This window comes from Balaenoptera physalus (genome assembly GCF_965194825.1).
Source record: "Balaenoptera physalus genome assembly, chromosome: X".
In the NCBI taxonomy this organism is placed as follows: Eukaryota; Metazoa; Chordata; class Mammalia; order Artiodactyla; family Balaenopteridae; genus Balaenoptera; species Balaenoptera physalus.
The window spans coordinates 42081998-42098663 of NC_138903.1; the positions used below are offsets into that span (position 1 = coordinate 42081998).

At 35.4% G+C, this 16666-nt stretch overlaps 1 protein-coding gene across 1 annotated transcript in view; it reads left to right on the top strand.

Moving 5' to 3' along the window:
- RP2 (RP2 activator of ARL3 GTPase) overlaps window positions 1-16063 on the top strand; it is a 38504-nt gene extending 22441 nt beyond the window's left edge. Inside the window, exons 4-5 of the mRNA XM_082446577.1 lie at window positions 13850-13935; window positions 15313-16063. Of these exons, the coding sequence (XP_082302703.1) occupies window positions 13850-13935; window positions 15313-15396 (170 nt within the window). The 3' untranslated portion in view covers window positions 15397-16063. The remainder of the gene's footprint in view (window positions 1-13849; window positions 13936-15312) is intronic.
- Window positions 16064-16666: the final 603 nt, after the last annotated feature.

Consider the following 16666-nt stretch of genomic DNA (forward strand, 5'->3'; position numbering starts at 1 on the left):
GTCATTCTGAGGAGAGTTTCTCAGCCTCAGCACTGTTGACATTTTAGATAATTCTTTGCTGTGGTGGGCTGTCCTGTACATTATAGGATGTTTAGCAGCATCTCTGGCCTCTACTGACTAGGTACCAATAGCACACTGCCCCAATTATGGCAACCAAAAGTGTTTCCAGACATTGCGAAATGCCCCGTGGGGGACAAAATTGCTCCCAGTTGCAAACCACTGTTCTTAGCAGGGGGATGGACTTATTCTTTTGAAAATTCACTTTTATTTCAAATAGTTTATACTTTAGAGTCTGTAAGTTTTCCTCTTCAGTTAAAGTAGTCATAATTATTTCCTTTTAATTAATGAAGCTATTTGACAGCCTAATGAGAGAATTCATTGTGTTTTTCATCTTGAGAATCTTCCAAATCTGACTGATTCTCAGAACCGTCTGGGGTGCTGTTAAAGATTTAAATTTCCACCTCCCACCCCAGAAAGACTGATTCAAATATCTCTGGGATATTCCCTTGGAATCTGCATTTTAAAAAGTTCCCCAGATGGTTCTGATGATTAGTCAGATTTGGGTTCCTTTGTTTTAGAGGGTCATTCATTCATTTATTCAACAAACATAGATGAGATCTGAGAAGTAGTAAAGGAGGAATCAGATTATATAGGGCCTTGTAGGCCACTGTAGAGACTGTGGCTTCTAGTTTGAGTGAGATGAGAATCTACTAGACATTTTTGTTTTAAAATAAACTCTTTATATTGGAATAATTTTAGATTTTCAGAAAAATTGCAAAGGTAGTACAGAGAGTTTTGAAACTCACCTTCCTCTTATGTTAACATAAGCATGATACATTTGTTGAAACTAAGAAATTTACATGGGTAAAATACTATTTACTCAAACTATAAACTTTATTCAAATTTCACTGGTTTTGTTTCACTTATGTCCTTTTTCTGTTCCAGAATTCAATCCAAGATCCCACATTGCATTTAGTCATTATGTCTCCTTAATCTCTTCTAATCTGTGACAGTTCCTTAGTCTTTCCTTGTTTTTCATAACCTTGAAATATTCGAGCAGTATTGGTAAGTTATTTTGTAGAATGTCCCTCAGTTTGCGTTTGTCTGGTGTTTTCTCTGGTTAGACTGGGGTTATGGGTTTTGGAGAAGAGGTGAAGTGCCCTTCTCATCACGTCACATCACATCACATCACATCATAGGGCACGTGATAGCAACATGACTTAATGCTGGTGATGTTGACCTTAGTGACTTGGTTCAGGTGGTATCTGCCAGGTTTCTTGTACACTGTAAAGTTCCTTTTTTCCCCTTTCTATACTCTTTGGAAGTTCTTTCTATGATCTTTGGAAGTTGAGTCACTAAGACCAGTCTACACTCAAGGAGAGGGAATTAAGCTCCACCTCCTAGAGGGGGGAGTATCTATACACATTATTTGGAATTCTGTAAGAAAGATTTGTCCCTTCTCTCCATTTATTTATTCAGTCATTTATGTCTATCAGTAGGGACTCATAGATACGTATTTTATTCTTTGGGTTATAGTCCAATACTATCAAATTGTTCCAGTTTTAGCCTTTGGGAGCTCTTTTAGGTTAGTTCCTCTGTCTCTTTGACATGCCTTTTATTTCTTTTTCTTGCGTTATTATATTGGCTAGGACTTCCACTATTATGCTGTGTAGAATAGTGAGAAGAGGACATCCTTGCCCTGTTTCTGATCTCAGGGTGAAAGTGTTCAGTCTCACCATTAAGAATGATGGTAGTTGTAGATTTTTCATACATATCTTTTATTAGACTGAGGGAGTTTCATTCTATTCATGGTTTGTTGAGGGTTTTTTTGGCTGTGTCAGTTCTTAGTTGCAGCACGTGGGATCTTTTCATTGCGGTGCATGGGCTCTTCATTGCAGCGCACGGGCTTCTCTCTAGTTGTGGCACTCGGGCTTAGTTGCCCCGTAGCATGTGGGATCTTAGTTCCCCGACCAGGGGTTGAACCCGCATCCCTTGCATTGAAAGGTGGATTCTTAACCACTGGACCACCAGGGAAGTCCCTGTTGAGTTTTTATCACACATGATGTTGAATTTTGTTGAATGCTTTTTCTGTATTTATTGAGATGATCATGTTTTTTTATTATTGAGTCATTTAATCTGGTGAGTGACTTCTGTTAATTTTGAATGTTGAACCAACCTTGTATTCCTGAGATGCACCCCGTTGATCATGATGTTTTATCCCTTTAATATATTGCTGGATTCAATTTGCTAATATTTTATTGTAGATTTTTACATCTTTGTCCATGAAGCGTATTGGTTTGTGGTTTTCTTTTCTTGTAGTATCTTTCTCTGGCTTTGATATTAGTGTAATGCTGGCCTCATAGAATGAGTTGAGAAGTATCCTTCTTCTTCTGTGATCTTGGAGAGATTATAGAGAATTAGTATCATTTCTTCCTTAAATGTCTGGTAGAATTTGCCAGTGAAACCCATCTGGGCCTGAAGACTTGGGGGGAAGATTTTTGGCCATACATTTTATTTATTTATTACATAGAGAGCTCTTCAAGATATATTTGTCTTCTTGGGTGAATTTTGATAGTTTTTGTCTTTTGGGGAATTGTTTCATTTCATCTGAGTTATCAAATTTATAGGTGTAGAGTTTATAGTATTTCATTATTATTAATGTATGTAGGATCAGTAGTGATGTCCTTCTTATACTCCTGTTGGTGACTTGAGGCCTCTCCCTCTCCCATTGGCCTCGATAGAGGTTTATCACTTTATTGATAATTTCAAAGAAGCAGCTTTTTGTTTTATTGATTTTCTCTATTGTTTTTCTCTTTTCAGTTTCATTGGTTTCTGCTCTAATATTTATTTCCTTCCTTTCATTTGCTTTAGGTTTAATTTGCCCTTCTTTCTCTAGTTTCTTAAGGTTTAAGTTTGGGTTACTGATTTCTTCTTTTCTAATAGAATGATTCTCGTTACTCACAGTAGGTCTGTTCTATAAAGTTGCTGTGAACACTGAATCAGTGAGTACTGAATTGCTACTCCTAGGAGAAATGCAGGGCTAGGTTCCTGCAAGTCTCTGGTCACAACATTTCTTTCAACCAATCAGTATAACCTTGTTGTATGTGTGTTTCTGCTTAAAGACACCTCATTTAGTATATGTTTTTGATTCATTAACATTGAACTCACAGCCAGCAGCACTGTAACTTGTGCCTGAATGAAGCTTATCTAACAGACATTTTCTTTGTAAGGCACATCACAGGTTTCCTAAGCTTAGGAACGTTAGACTGTACTTGAGCACTACATTTGAAGGCCATTTTAAACACTGATATTACCAACAAAAAGTATAAAAATGTGGCACTAGATGGACTGTGAAAAGGCCACTTGTTTACAGAATGAATGCTGAAACAAGAAGGCAGAGCATCAGTTTGTTCAAATTTACCTGGAAACATGCATGTCAGGCAGCTCATATTTTTTGCCACTTTGTGTGTGTCCATGAATGACCATGAAAAGACAAGTATTGATTTTGAGTAAAATATTTTACCTATTTGGTAAAATAAATTTTACCAAGTAAGCAATTAGCAAATAAGGAATCCACAAATAATGAGGATTGACTGTATATGTATTTTGTGTTAGAAATTTTCCTTTAAGTGCTGCTTTAGCTGCATTCTGCCAATTTTGATATGATGTATTTTCATTTAATTCAGGGTTTGGCAAAGAATGGCCTACTGTACATTTTTTAAATGAAGTTTTATCAGAGCATAGCCACACTCATTCTTTTATTTATTATGTTTTGCTGCTATTGCACTGTAACAGCAGAGATGATTAGTTGTGACAGACATTGTATGGCTCACTAAGCCTAAAATATTTCCCATCTGGCCCTTTACAGAAAAAGTGTGCTGACCCCTGATGTAGTAGTTTCCCTTGAGACTTTTCACTTGATCCATGGATAATTTAGAAGTATAATGTTTAATGTCCAAACATTTGGGAGATTGTCCAGATGTGTTTCTATTACTGATTTCTAGATTAATGCTGTTATGGTCTGAAAACACACATTGTATTATTTCTATTTTCTTTAATATGTTAAGACTTGTTTTCTGGAACAGAATATAGTCTATCTTGGTGAATAATCTATGTGCAGGTGAGAAGAATATATAATCTGCTTTTGTTTGCTGAAATGTTCTATAAATGTCCACTAGGTCGGTTTGGTTGATATCAAGCGCTATTCAGGTCATCTATATCCTTACTGATTTTCTGCCTACTTGCCCTATGAATTAAAGAGAGGAGTGTCAAAGTCTTCAACTGTAATTGTAGATTCGTCTATTTCTTTTTTCAGACTCTATCAGATTTTGCCTTGTGAATTTTGAAACTCTGTCGTTAGGTGCATACACATCTAGGATTATGTCTTCTTGAAGAATCCTTTATTATTATGTAATGTCCCTCTTTGTCTCTGATAATCTTCCTTGTTCTGAAATCTGCTTTGTCTGAAATACAGCTACTCCAGCTTTTGTTTGGTTGTTAGTGTTTCATCATAAAGCTTTATCCCTTTTCTTTTAACTTATCAAAGTCTGTGTATCTAAAGTGAATTTTTTGTAGACAGCATACAGTTGGTTCTTGCTTTTCAATCCAATTTGACAGTCTCTGTCTTTTTTTTTTTTTTTTTGGCTGCCTTGGGTCTTCGTTGCTGCCCCCGAGCTTTCTCTAGTTGCAGTGAGCAGGGGCTACTCTTCGTTGCGGTGCACGGGCTTCTCATTGCAGTGGCTTCTCTTGTTGCCGAGCATGGGCTCTAGGCACGCGGGCTTCAGTAGTTGTGGCTCGCAGGCTCAGTAGTTGTGGCTTGTGGGCTCTAGAGCGCAGGCTCAGTAGTTGTGGCGCACGGGCTTAGTTGCTCCGCGGCACGTGGGATCTTCCCGGACCAGGGCTCGAACCCGTATCCCCTGCATTGGTAGGCGGATTCTTAACCACTGCACCACCAGGGAAGTCTGTCTTTAACTGGTGTGTTTGCACCATTCATATTGAAAGGGATTGATATCGTTGGATCAATATCTACGATCTTGCTAGCTGCTTTCTGTTCCATTTGTTCTTTGTTTTTTGTTACCTCTTTTTCTGTTTAATTGGGTATTTTTTAATGATTCCATTTTACCTCCCCTAGTGACTTATTATTTATACCTCTTTTCCTAAATCTTATTTAATGGTCACCTTTGATTTTACAGTATACATATTTAAATAATTTGAGTCCACCTTATAATAATATTATACCACATCACCTGTAGTATATAAGGACCTAAGAACATCATATTCTCAAATCTTCCTTCCCATCCTTGTGTCACTGTTATATATTTTACTATTACATATGCTGTAAACACCTAATGCATTGTTCACATTATTACTTTAAACTGTCAGTTATTTTTAGAACAATTAAAAATAAGAAAAATATAGACATATTACTGGAGGTTTTAGAGCATATGAATGCCATGGTCCCTTTATTTATTTATTTATTTATTTATTTATTTTTTTTTCCCGTGGTCCCTTTAAAATGTAGCTTTTATCATTCTGGCTACTCTAAGGGGAGAAACAGAGAGACCAGCTGGGAGGCTGTTGCTGTAACCTAATTGAGATGTGACAGTGACTTGTTCCAAGGTCATGTTAAATAACACAGAAGAGTTCATTAGATAGGATATCCAGAAATCTTTTTTGTTTACTTCGAAGTCTCACAACTTTTTCATGACAATTCAAATATGTAGATTTAAAGCTACTGCAAGCTATTTGATAAGACAGTCACATTAAAACAGTAAAATCATGACCAGTGATCTTGTTGACCTCATAATTCAGTTTGAAATAGTCACTTGAAGTAATCACTTTGAAGTAATTGTAGTCCTCATCATTAGATAGAGAGACAAATAGAACTGCTTAAAAAGCGCATTGTTGGTGGTGTAGTTTTTTTTAAATTTAGGGTCCACACGTGTTAATCAAAACTGCTGCACTTGTCCACCTTTTCTGTTGATGTTTCTTTGTTGGCAAATTAAGTCACTTATTGGAAGTTCTTCATATCCTATTCAAAGGATAGCAACCAAGTTACATACTTGGGTAATTCTACCAAAATTGTATTTCTGAATTCTAGATTATATTGTCTTTGTAGAATACAGGAACTTTCAGTAATAAATGTCTGACTTTAAAAGATATATCTACTGTATTTCTTTTAGTGATCCTGAATAAAAGCATATTCCATTCTACCTTAATTCAAACTTTCTACTCTCTGCAAAACTAGAAACCCTACATTATCAAATTTTTCTTTTTAGTTCAATATTTTTTCGGTTTGAAATGCTTTTTAAACTCTTTTTTGCAAATTTCCAAATGTACTGTTTCTACTCAGAAGTAGCTTCCAATGACCCCATGTGTACCCATCCCCCAGTTTTATCAACCTTTTGCCATACTTTAAAAAATAATCTATATATTCTCCTTTTTGCTGAAATATTTTAATCAAATTTTGATATGTCTTGTCATTTCATCCCTAAATATTTCAGTATGTGTCTTAAACAAAGTGAAATTAAAAACGAATGTTTTCTAATAACATTTTTATTAAGATATATTTTATATACCATAAGATTTATACCATAACAATTTGACAGCTACACAAATGTTTTCTTAAGTGGGGTGTATTATCACGTCTAACATGATTAACAATGTCTTAATATCATCAACTAATTAGTCCATGTTCAAATTTCCCTAATTGTCTAAAAACATTCTTTATGTATTTTTACAGTTAATTTGATCCAGATCTAAAACTGGCGCACTCACTCACTGTATGTGGTTGTTTTGTATCTTATATCGCTCTTAACCAGAAACAGGTGTTCCCCCTCCCCTGTTTGTTTCGTGCCTTCGTCTTGTAAAAGAAATGTGGTCAGTTGTCCTGTAGTACGCATGGGTTTGTTTAGTTTGTTCCTCTGTAGTTCTTGTAGATTAGAAGTTAAATCAAAGCCTTGTTTACACTCAGGTTTAGTTTTTTGGGGGGAATATTTCACAGGTGGTACTATTTCCTATAATGAGAAGGCACATAATATTTGATTGTTGTACTTCTAGTGATGCCAATATTGTTAGGCTCAGGTGGTGACAGTCTTTTTATTGTAGAGTTTCCTGTCAGTCTTCCCTATGGGATGCTAAAGCCATTGATGATTGTTGCCTGATCCAGTTATTTTATTAGGAGTTTCAAAATGATCATTTTCTAATTGTGTCATTACCTCTGCATTTATTAATGGATGTTAACAGAACTTCTCCTCGTACGCTGAGCTGTTTGGCTAACTTGAAATATGCTTCATATCAGAAAAGCAGAGTAAATAAAGGAGAAATAATTAAGCATCGATTTTCAGAGTAAAAAGTCGGTGCCCGAGCAACCTATAGTGGTGTCCAGTGAATTTTGTTTGTTTGTGTCTTTTCTGAATATCATTATGAGCTCATGACTTTATATATTCAGTATGTTTTGATAAATTGCAGGCATTATTCCTTCTGATCTCACCATGTCTCATCTTTGGTCATTAGGAGCCTCTTCAAGCTGGCTCCTGTATCCTTTTGATAAAACCCTATTGGCCTTTGATAGCCTCATTGCTTTTTGGCTCAACATGATATTCGAGGTTGATCTGACCCATTTCTTGCCCCAGACATAGAATCATCCATTTTTCTGAGAAAATATTCCCCAGTTACCTTCTTTTCTTTACTCAGTACCCATCTTGATCTATATACTGTGATACTGCAAAACTCATACTTAAACTCGTTCTCTGTATCTAATTGTACAGTCGACTGTGATATATCCTGCCTTTTCTATATTTGTTGTCTGTATTAAATCACAAGCCTTTTCTCTCCTTCTTGTGCCTTGTTCTGTGGCACATGACTACATTCATCTTAGTATTTCATTCCTTAATACTTCATTTTTCTCTCTTGCTCCATATTGCTGAATAGATTTATGTCTTTTTTTTGAATTTTTGAATTTTATTTTATTTATTTTTTCATACAGCAGGTTCTTATTGGTCATCAATTTTATACAGATCAGTGTACACATGTCAATACCAATCGCCCAATTCAGCACACCACCACCACCACCCCCCGCCACTTTCCCCCCTTGGTGTCCATACATTTCTTCTCCACATCTGTGTCTCAATTTCTGCCCCGCAAACTGGTTCATCTGTACCGTTTTTCTAGGTTCCACATATATGCGTTAATATACGATATTTGTTTTTCTCTTTCTGACTTACTTCACTCTGTATGACAGTCTCTAGATCCATCCATGTCTCAACAAATGACTCAATGGCTGAGTAATATTCCACTGTATATATGTACCACATCTTCTTTATCCATTCATCTGTCGATGGGCATTTAGGTTGCTTCCATGACCTGGCTATTGTAAATAGTGCTGCAATGAACATTGGGGTGCATGTGTCTTTTTGAATTATGGTTTTCTCTGGGTATATGCCCAGTAGTAGGATTGCTGGATCATATGGTAATTCTATTTTTAGTTTTTTAAGGAACCTCCATACTGTTCTCCATAGTGGCTGTATCAATTTACATTCCCACCAACAGTGCAAGAGGGTTCCCTTTTCTCCACACCCTCTCCAGCATTTGTTGTTTGTAGATTTTCTGATGATGCCCATTCTACCTGGTGTGAGGTGGTACCTCATTGTAGTTTTGATTTGCATTTCTCTAATAATTAGTGATGTTGAGCAGCTTTTCATGTGCTTCTTGGCCATCTGTATGTCTTCTTTGGAGAACTGTCTATACAGGTCTTCTGCCCATTTTTGGATTGGGTTGTTTGTTTTTTTGATATTGAGCTGCATGAGCTGTTTATATATTTTGGAGATTAATCCTTTGTCCGTTGATTCGTTTGCAAATATTTTCTCCCATTCTGAGGGTTGTCTTTTCATCTTGTTTATGGTTTCCTTTGCTGTGCAAAAGCTTTGGAGTTTCATTAGGTCCCATGTGTTTATTTTTGTTTTTATTTCCATTACTCTAGGAGGTGGATCAAAAAAGATCATGCTGTGATTTATGTCAAAGAGTGTTCTTCCTATGTTTTCCTCTAAGAGTTTTATACTGTCTGGTCTTACGTTTAGGTCTCTAATCCATTTTGAGTTTATTTTTGTGTATGGTGTTAGGGAGTGTTCTAATTTCATTCTTCTACATGTAGCTGTCCAGTTTTCCCAGCACCACTTACTGAAGAGACTGTCTTTTCTCCATGGTATATCCTTGCCTCCTTTGTCATAGATTAGTTGACCATAGGTGTGTGGGTTTGTCTCTGGGCTTTCTATCTTGTTCCATTGATCTATGTTTCTGTTTTTGTGCCAGTACCATATTGTCTTGATTACTGTAGCTTTGTAGTATAGTCTGAAGTCAGGGAGTCTGATTCCTCCAGCTCCATTTTTTCCCTCAAGACTGCTTTGGCTATTCGGGGTCTTTTGTGTCTCCATACAAATTTTAAGATTTTTTGTTGTAGTTCCGAAAAAAATGCCATTGATAATTTGATAGGGATTGCATTGAATCTGTAGATTGCTTTGGATAGTATAGTCATTTTCACAGTATTGATTCTTCCAATCCAAGAACATGGTATTTCTCTCCATCTGTTGGTATCATATTTAATTTCTTTCATCAGTGTCTTATAGTTTTCTGCATACAGGTCTTTTGTCTCCCTAGGTAGGTTTATTCCTAGGTATTTTATTCTTTTTGTTGCAGTGGTAAATGGGAGTGTTTCCTTAATTTCTCTTTCAGATTTTTCATCATTAGTGTATAGGAATGTGAGAGATTTCTGTGCATTAATTTTGTATCCTGCTACTTTACCAAATTCATTGATTAGCTCTAGTAGTTTTCTGGTGGCATCTTTAGGATTCTCTATGTATAGTATCATGTCATCTGCAAACAGTGAAAGTTTTACTTCTTCTTTTCCAATTTGTATTCCTTTTATTTCTTTTTCTTCTCTGATTGCCGTGGCTAGGACTTCCAAAACTATGTTGAATAATAGTGGTGAGAGTGGGCAACCTTGTCTTGTTCCTGATCTTAGAGGAAATGCTTTCAGTTTTTCACCATTGACAGTGATGTTTGCTGTGGGTTTGTCGTATATGGCCTTTATTGTGTTGAGGTAGGTTCCCTCTGTGCCCACTTTCTGGAGAGTTTTTATCATAAATGGGTGTTGAATTTTGTCAAAAGGTTTTTCTGTATCTATTGAGATGATCATATCGTTTTTATTCTTCAGTTTGTTAATATGGTGTATCACATTGATTGATTTGCATATATTGCGTATATTGAAGAATCCTTGCATCCCTGGGATAAATCCCACTTGATCATGGTGTATGATCCTTTTAATGTGGTGTTGGATTCTGTTTGCTAGTATTTTGTTGAGAATTTTTGCATCTATATTCATCAGTGATATTGGTCTGTAATTTTCTTCTTTTGTAGTATCTTTGTCTGGTTTTGGTATCAGGGTGATGGTGGCCTCATAGAATGAGTTTCGGAGTGTTCCTTCCTCCTCAATTTTTTGGAAGAGTTTGAGAAGGATGGGTGTTAGCTCTTCTCTAAATGTTTGATAGAATTCACCTGTGAAGCCATCTGGTCCTGGGCTTTTGTTTGTTGGAAGGTTTTTAATCCCAGTTTCAATTTCATTACTTGTGATTGGTCTGTTCATATTTTCTATTTCTTCCTGGTTCAGTCTTGGAAGGTTATACCTTTCTAAGAATGTGTCCATGTCTTCCAGGTTGTCCATTTTATTGGCATAGAGTTGCTTGTAGTAGTCTCTTAGGATGCTTTGTGTTTCTGCAGTGTCTGTTGTAACTTCCTGTTTTTCATTTGTAACTTCATTGATTTGAGTCCTCTCCCTCTTTTTCTTCATGAGTCTGGCTAATGGTTTATCAGTTTTGTTTATCTTCTCAAAGAACCAGCTTTTAGTTTTATTGATCTTTGCTATTGTTTTCTCTGTCTCTATTTCATTTATTTCTGCTCTGATCTTTATGATTTCTTTTCTTCTGCTAACTTTGGGTTTTGTTTGTTCTTCTTTCTCTAGTTCCTTTAGGTGTAAGGTTAGATTGTTTATTTGAGATTTTCCTTGTTTCTTGAGGTAGGCTTGTATTGCTATAAACTTCCCTCTTAGAGCTGCTTTTGCTGCATCCCATAGGTTTTGGATCGTCGTGTTTTCGTTGTCATTTATCTCTAGGTATTTTTTGATTTCCTCGTTGATTTCTTCAGTGATCTCTTGGTTATTTAGTAACGTATTGTTTAGCCTCCATATGTTTGTGTTTTTTACTTTTTTTCCCTGTAATTCATTTCTAATCTCATAGCGTTGTGGTCAGAAAAGATCCTTGATATGATTTCACTTTTCTTAAATTTACTGAGGCTTGATTTGTGACCCAAGATGTGATCTATCCTGGAGAATGTTCCATGCGCACCTGAGAAGAAAGTGTAATCTGCTGTTTTTGGATGGAATGTCCTATATATATCAATTAAATCTATCTGGTCTATTGTTTCATTTAAAGCTTCTATTTCCTTATTTATTTTCATTTTGGATGATCTGTCCATTGGTGTAAGTGAGGTGTTAAAGTCCCCCACTATTATTGTGTTACTGTTGATTTCCTCTTTTACAGCTGTTAGCAGTTGCTTTAGGTGTTGAGGTGCTCCCATGTTGGGTGCATATCTATTTATAATTGTTATATCTTCTTCTTGGATTAATACCTTGATCATTATGTAGTGTCCTTCTTTGTCTGTTGTAATAGTCTTTGTTTAAAAGTCTATTTTGTCTGATATGAGTATTGCTACTCCAGCTTTCTTTTGATTTCCATTTGCATGGAATATCTTTGTCCATCCCCTCACTTTCAGTCTGTATGTGTCCCTAGGTCTGAAGTAGGTCCCTTGTAGACAGCATATATAGGGGTCTTGTTTTTGTATCCATTCAGCAAGCCTGTGTCTTTTGGTGGGAGCATTTAATCCATTCCTGTTTAAGGTAATTATAGATATGTATGTTCCTATGACCATTTTCTTAATTGTTATGGGTTTGTTTTTGTAGGTCCTTTTCTTCTCTTGTGTTTCCCACTTAGAGAAGTTCCTTGAGCATTTGTTGTAGAGTGGGTTTGGTGGTGCTGAATTCTCTTAGCTTTTGCTTGTCTGTAAAGCTTTTGATTTCTCCATCGAAGCTGAATGAGGTCCTTGCCGGGTAGAGTAATCTTGGTTGTAGGTTCTTCCCTTTCATCACTTTAAGTATATCATGTCACTGCCTTCTGGCTTGTAGAGTTTCTGCTGAGAAATCAGCTGTTAACCTTATGGGAGTTCCCTTGTATGTTATTTGTCGTTTTTCCCTTGCTGCTTTCAGTAATTTTTCTTTGTCTTTAATTTTTGCCAATTTGATTACTATGTGTCTTGGCGTGTTTCTCCTTGGGTTTATCCTGCCTGGGACTCTCTGTGCTTCCTGGACTTGGGTGGCTTTTTCCTTTCCCATGTTAGGGAAGTTTCGACTATAATGTCTTCAAATATTTTCTCGGGTCCTTTCTCTCTCTCTTCTCCTTCTGGGACCCCTATAATGGGAATGTTGTTGCGTTTCATGTTGTCCCAGAGGTCTCTTAGGCTGTCTTCATTTGTTTTCATTCTTTTTTCTTTATTCTGTTCTGCGGCAGTGAGTTCAACCATTCTGTCTTCCAGGTCACTTATCCGTTCTTCTGCCTCAGTTTTTCTGCTATTGATTCCTTCTAGTGTAGTTTTCTTTTCAGTTATTGTATTGTTCATCTGTGTTTGTTTGTTCTTTAATTCTTCTAGGTCTTTGTTAATCATTTCTTGCATCTTCTCAATCTTTGCCTCCATTCTTTTTCCGAGGTCCTGTATCATCTTCATTATCGTTATTCTGAATTCTTTTTCTGGAAGGTTGCCTATCTCCACTTCATTTAGTTGTTTTTCTGGGGTTTTATTGTGTTCCTTCATCTGGTACATAGCTCTCTGCCTTTTCTCCTTGTCTATCTATGAATGTTGTTTTCGTTCCAGAGGCTGCAGGATTCTGGATTTATGTCTTTTGTAAGAAATTTGTAATTTCCTGGAGGTCAGGACTTCTCCATTACTTAAGGAGATAAAAAGCAAATCTATTAGGAATATAGTGATAGTGGAAAAAGTTTTAATTGAATTGAAAGGCTTGTTTTGTTTGGTTCACTTACAACCATGTTTGCCAACAGTTTGACACCAGTAGTTCCAATGCTACATTTAAATCCAAGCCAAACTGAATCACGAATCTTTGTACCAGAATTTAAAGTACAGGTGGTTTAAAAGTAATCAAATTAAGTATGGGAAAGGAGGCACAAATATTCTATTTGGAGAATTAAAAAATAAAAACTTGGTCGTTGGTTCTGGAATATAATATTATGGCACATTCAAGAAAAATACTTTCAGATGGTCATTACTTTTGGTGCCTGGCCTCAATTCCTACTTGGCTAAGCTTCATTATTGGTGGTCCAGAACTTGGCTGGTAAGTAGGAGAGTTGGAAGCAAGACTAGCTGCCTAGCAAAATGATTTGAATAGCTTCTGATCTTATTTGTCATTTTATCAACTATTTTTTGTAGTTTGTATGGTTTTCGTAGAAGTATGAAAACCAGAAGAGCCAGACTATTTACAACACTTAAAAGTGTGACACTAGTTCTATAATGGCACTGAAGCTACTTGTCATGTGATGAGACTCTATGTTAATTTGTTTTATGATTAGAGTAGGAAGTAGCTGAAGTGACGTGTCCCATCTGTCTATTCCCTTCTTTCTTTTCTCTTACCCCCAAAGAAGAGGCTGAAGATTCTTCAGGGAAGAATAAAAAGATTAATTTGAGAATAGATTTATATTCATGTTAAGACAACACTTCTTGGGTTTGCTTATAGGTCCTGTTATTGCCTTGGAGTTCAATGGAGATGGCGCTGTAGAAGGATGTCAACTTATTGTCAACGAGATATTCAGTGGGACCAAGGTACAAGATTTTATTGACTATATTTCATTCAGACCTTTCCTTTCCTTTCCTTTTCCTTACAATTAAATAGTATTTTCAGCACATCATGATTTTTAGAATTTATGGTAAATAATTGGGAGCTAAGCTTTGGTTTTTCCTTGCCAAACTAAAATTTTAATAGCTTAAAAATTTACAAAGTAAGTATCTACTTATTAAAAACCTTCAATAATACATGTTTCTAAAGTAAAATATCTCACCAAATGTCTCTTCAAGTTCTTCCTTTTTTAAAAGTAGTGATATGTTGAAAATGTTATATTTCTAAGATTGTATACTTTCGATGGACAATCCTATTGACCAGTGTTCATTTTCATTTGCTTCAGTAATACTTGATCAAAACTTGAACTTGAGCTATATCTAGATATCACTACATGTAGGTATTTTCTAGATATGGTTGATGAGGTTGCTGTATCTGAAAATTTCAAACTTAAACAACTTAATATAGCTTAAAAACCAAACATATAAGAGGACTAAATGAGTATATATAACAGGGTTTTTTTGATAAGTATCTGAGAGGAAATTTTTGATTTTGTAGTCTGATTTGGCTTATGGTCCCTTGAATTTGCATAATTTAAAGTACTTTGTTTTTTGTCTCATTTTATCATCAGAGCAGTACTAAGGGAGAGGGCAAATCAGATTGAATAGAAAAGGAAGCAGAGAGAAAATGGTTATATGATTTGGAGTTTTTAGATCTGAATGAGTTAAAGATTATCTAATCCAACTTTCTCATTTTACACATGTGGAAACTGAGCCCAGAGAGGTTTATTAAATTGTCAGCATCATACAGCTAGTTTATGATAAAGCTAAATAGAACCCAGGTCTCCTCTAATTTCTGGCTGACATTTATAAAAGCTGTTTTTGAAGGGTTCTATTGAGTACTACTTTGTTGATGTTTGGAAAATAGTTAATTTAAAATTAGTAATATATCTTTAGCAGCTTTGAAAAAGATAATCTCAAGTTTTGCTTCTCAGCCTATTGAGATTCTTATTTAGAAAATAGAAGAAATTAAGAGTTCTTTAAATAAATCTCTTTATTCGTAGCTTTCATAATATTGACTGTTACATATTTTAAAAACTGAAATTCCAAGTGTAATAAAATACAACTGAAGTATTATGAAAGCAAAGATCTTAATTATATCATAAGTGCTTTTAAAAGAGCTCAATTGCGTCATAGCTTTTGAAACTATATTTCATGAATTCTACAGAAAATCCGCAAATATTATAAATGATGTACTTGAATTTCTTTTAAATAGCAAGCCTGTGACTGTTCTGTGAAGAACATGGGCTTTGGAATTTGGGGATTACTAGCATGTATTTTTTGTCTCTTTTATGTTTAACATAGATGTTTGTATCAGAAAGCAAGGATGCGGCATCTGGAGATGTAGACAGCTTCTACAACTTTGCTGATATACAAATGGGAAAATGAAGTGCAATGTGGAACCAAGGACTTGATTTTAAGCCCTTTTCAATTTGTGTATTAGCAATGGTTTTTTTACTGATGCTAAAATTGTTAGTCATTTTTAAAATAAATTGTTGAATACTGCATCATTTAGTTGAGGTTCAAAAAGAGTTCACTTTAAATTAAGTAGTTTTAATCAGCTTAAAAACCATTTAACCCAGTTCAGTGAGCTTGTAGGTTTTGTTTCTCTGCATATGATACTGTTATTAGAAAATAGAAGTGGCTAACAGTTTATGATTTTAGTCCTAATTAAACGTTCTTTCAAATCTCTAATTTACACTTTCCTCAGTACTCCATGATATTTGAGAATATATTCCATTGCTTATTTTCTTTTGTAATTTAGAAGGATTCATCACTAGCGGATCAGTTAGAATGAACCTATGTGCATTTTTTTCATGTATATACATCCAGTTAAATATTTGCTTCCTAGTTGCATAATATGGCAAATGAAATTTTGCATACAGAGTTGACATAATACTTTGTAAATTAAGTTTTTTAAATTAATAGGTATTTGATAACCAGTTTTGCAAGTAACTCTACTAACTGATGTTGGTATAGCTGTTTAAAGACTACTTTGTGAGTAGTATGATTATTTGAATAAATTCCACATTGTTTAGTTTTTGAATACAACTGCTAGATGACTCTTCTGCTTCCTGGTAGGAAAAGGTATATGCAACACTGAAACTATAGAAGCCCAATCACCAGCAGTTCAAAAAGGTGATCACTGTTTTATCAGCTCTTATGGGCTATTAGAATTAAAACAAAACCTTGCAACATTTAGGTAAGAAATACTTAAGCATAGTGATAAGCTATGCAGATTATTAAAAAGCTAGATAAATTTGATTTTCATTAGATATGCCACTTCTATCAATCAATGTTCAAGTATGATAAAATTATTTTGGTTGCTTTAAAGCATTATTTTCCAGATCAACCTGACCGTAATAATTTACCAGGGGGCAGGGGAGAGCTACTTGTTTAAAAATCCACATTCTTGGACCAATCCTTAGGCAAATCGATTCAGTGCCCAGGGGAAACTCTGTTTTAAGGGGTTTGTTGTAACATAAGGTAATCAGAAGATCTTGATAGGTTGATCTTGTGAGAAGGGACTGAACCTGCCATCTACACCACACAGAGCAGCTAATCAGAAGTTAGCTTTCATAGGTCTATTTTTAAAAGGAACCTTGAATTTAATCATGTTTTGATAAAACTAAGGCTGAAAATAATCACTTGTAAGAAT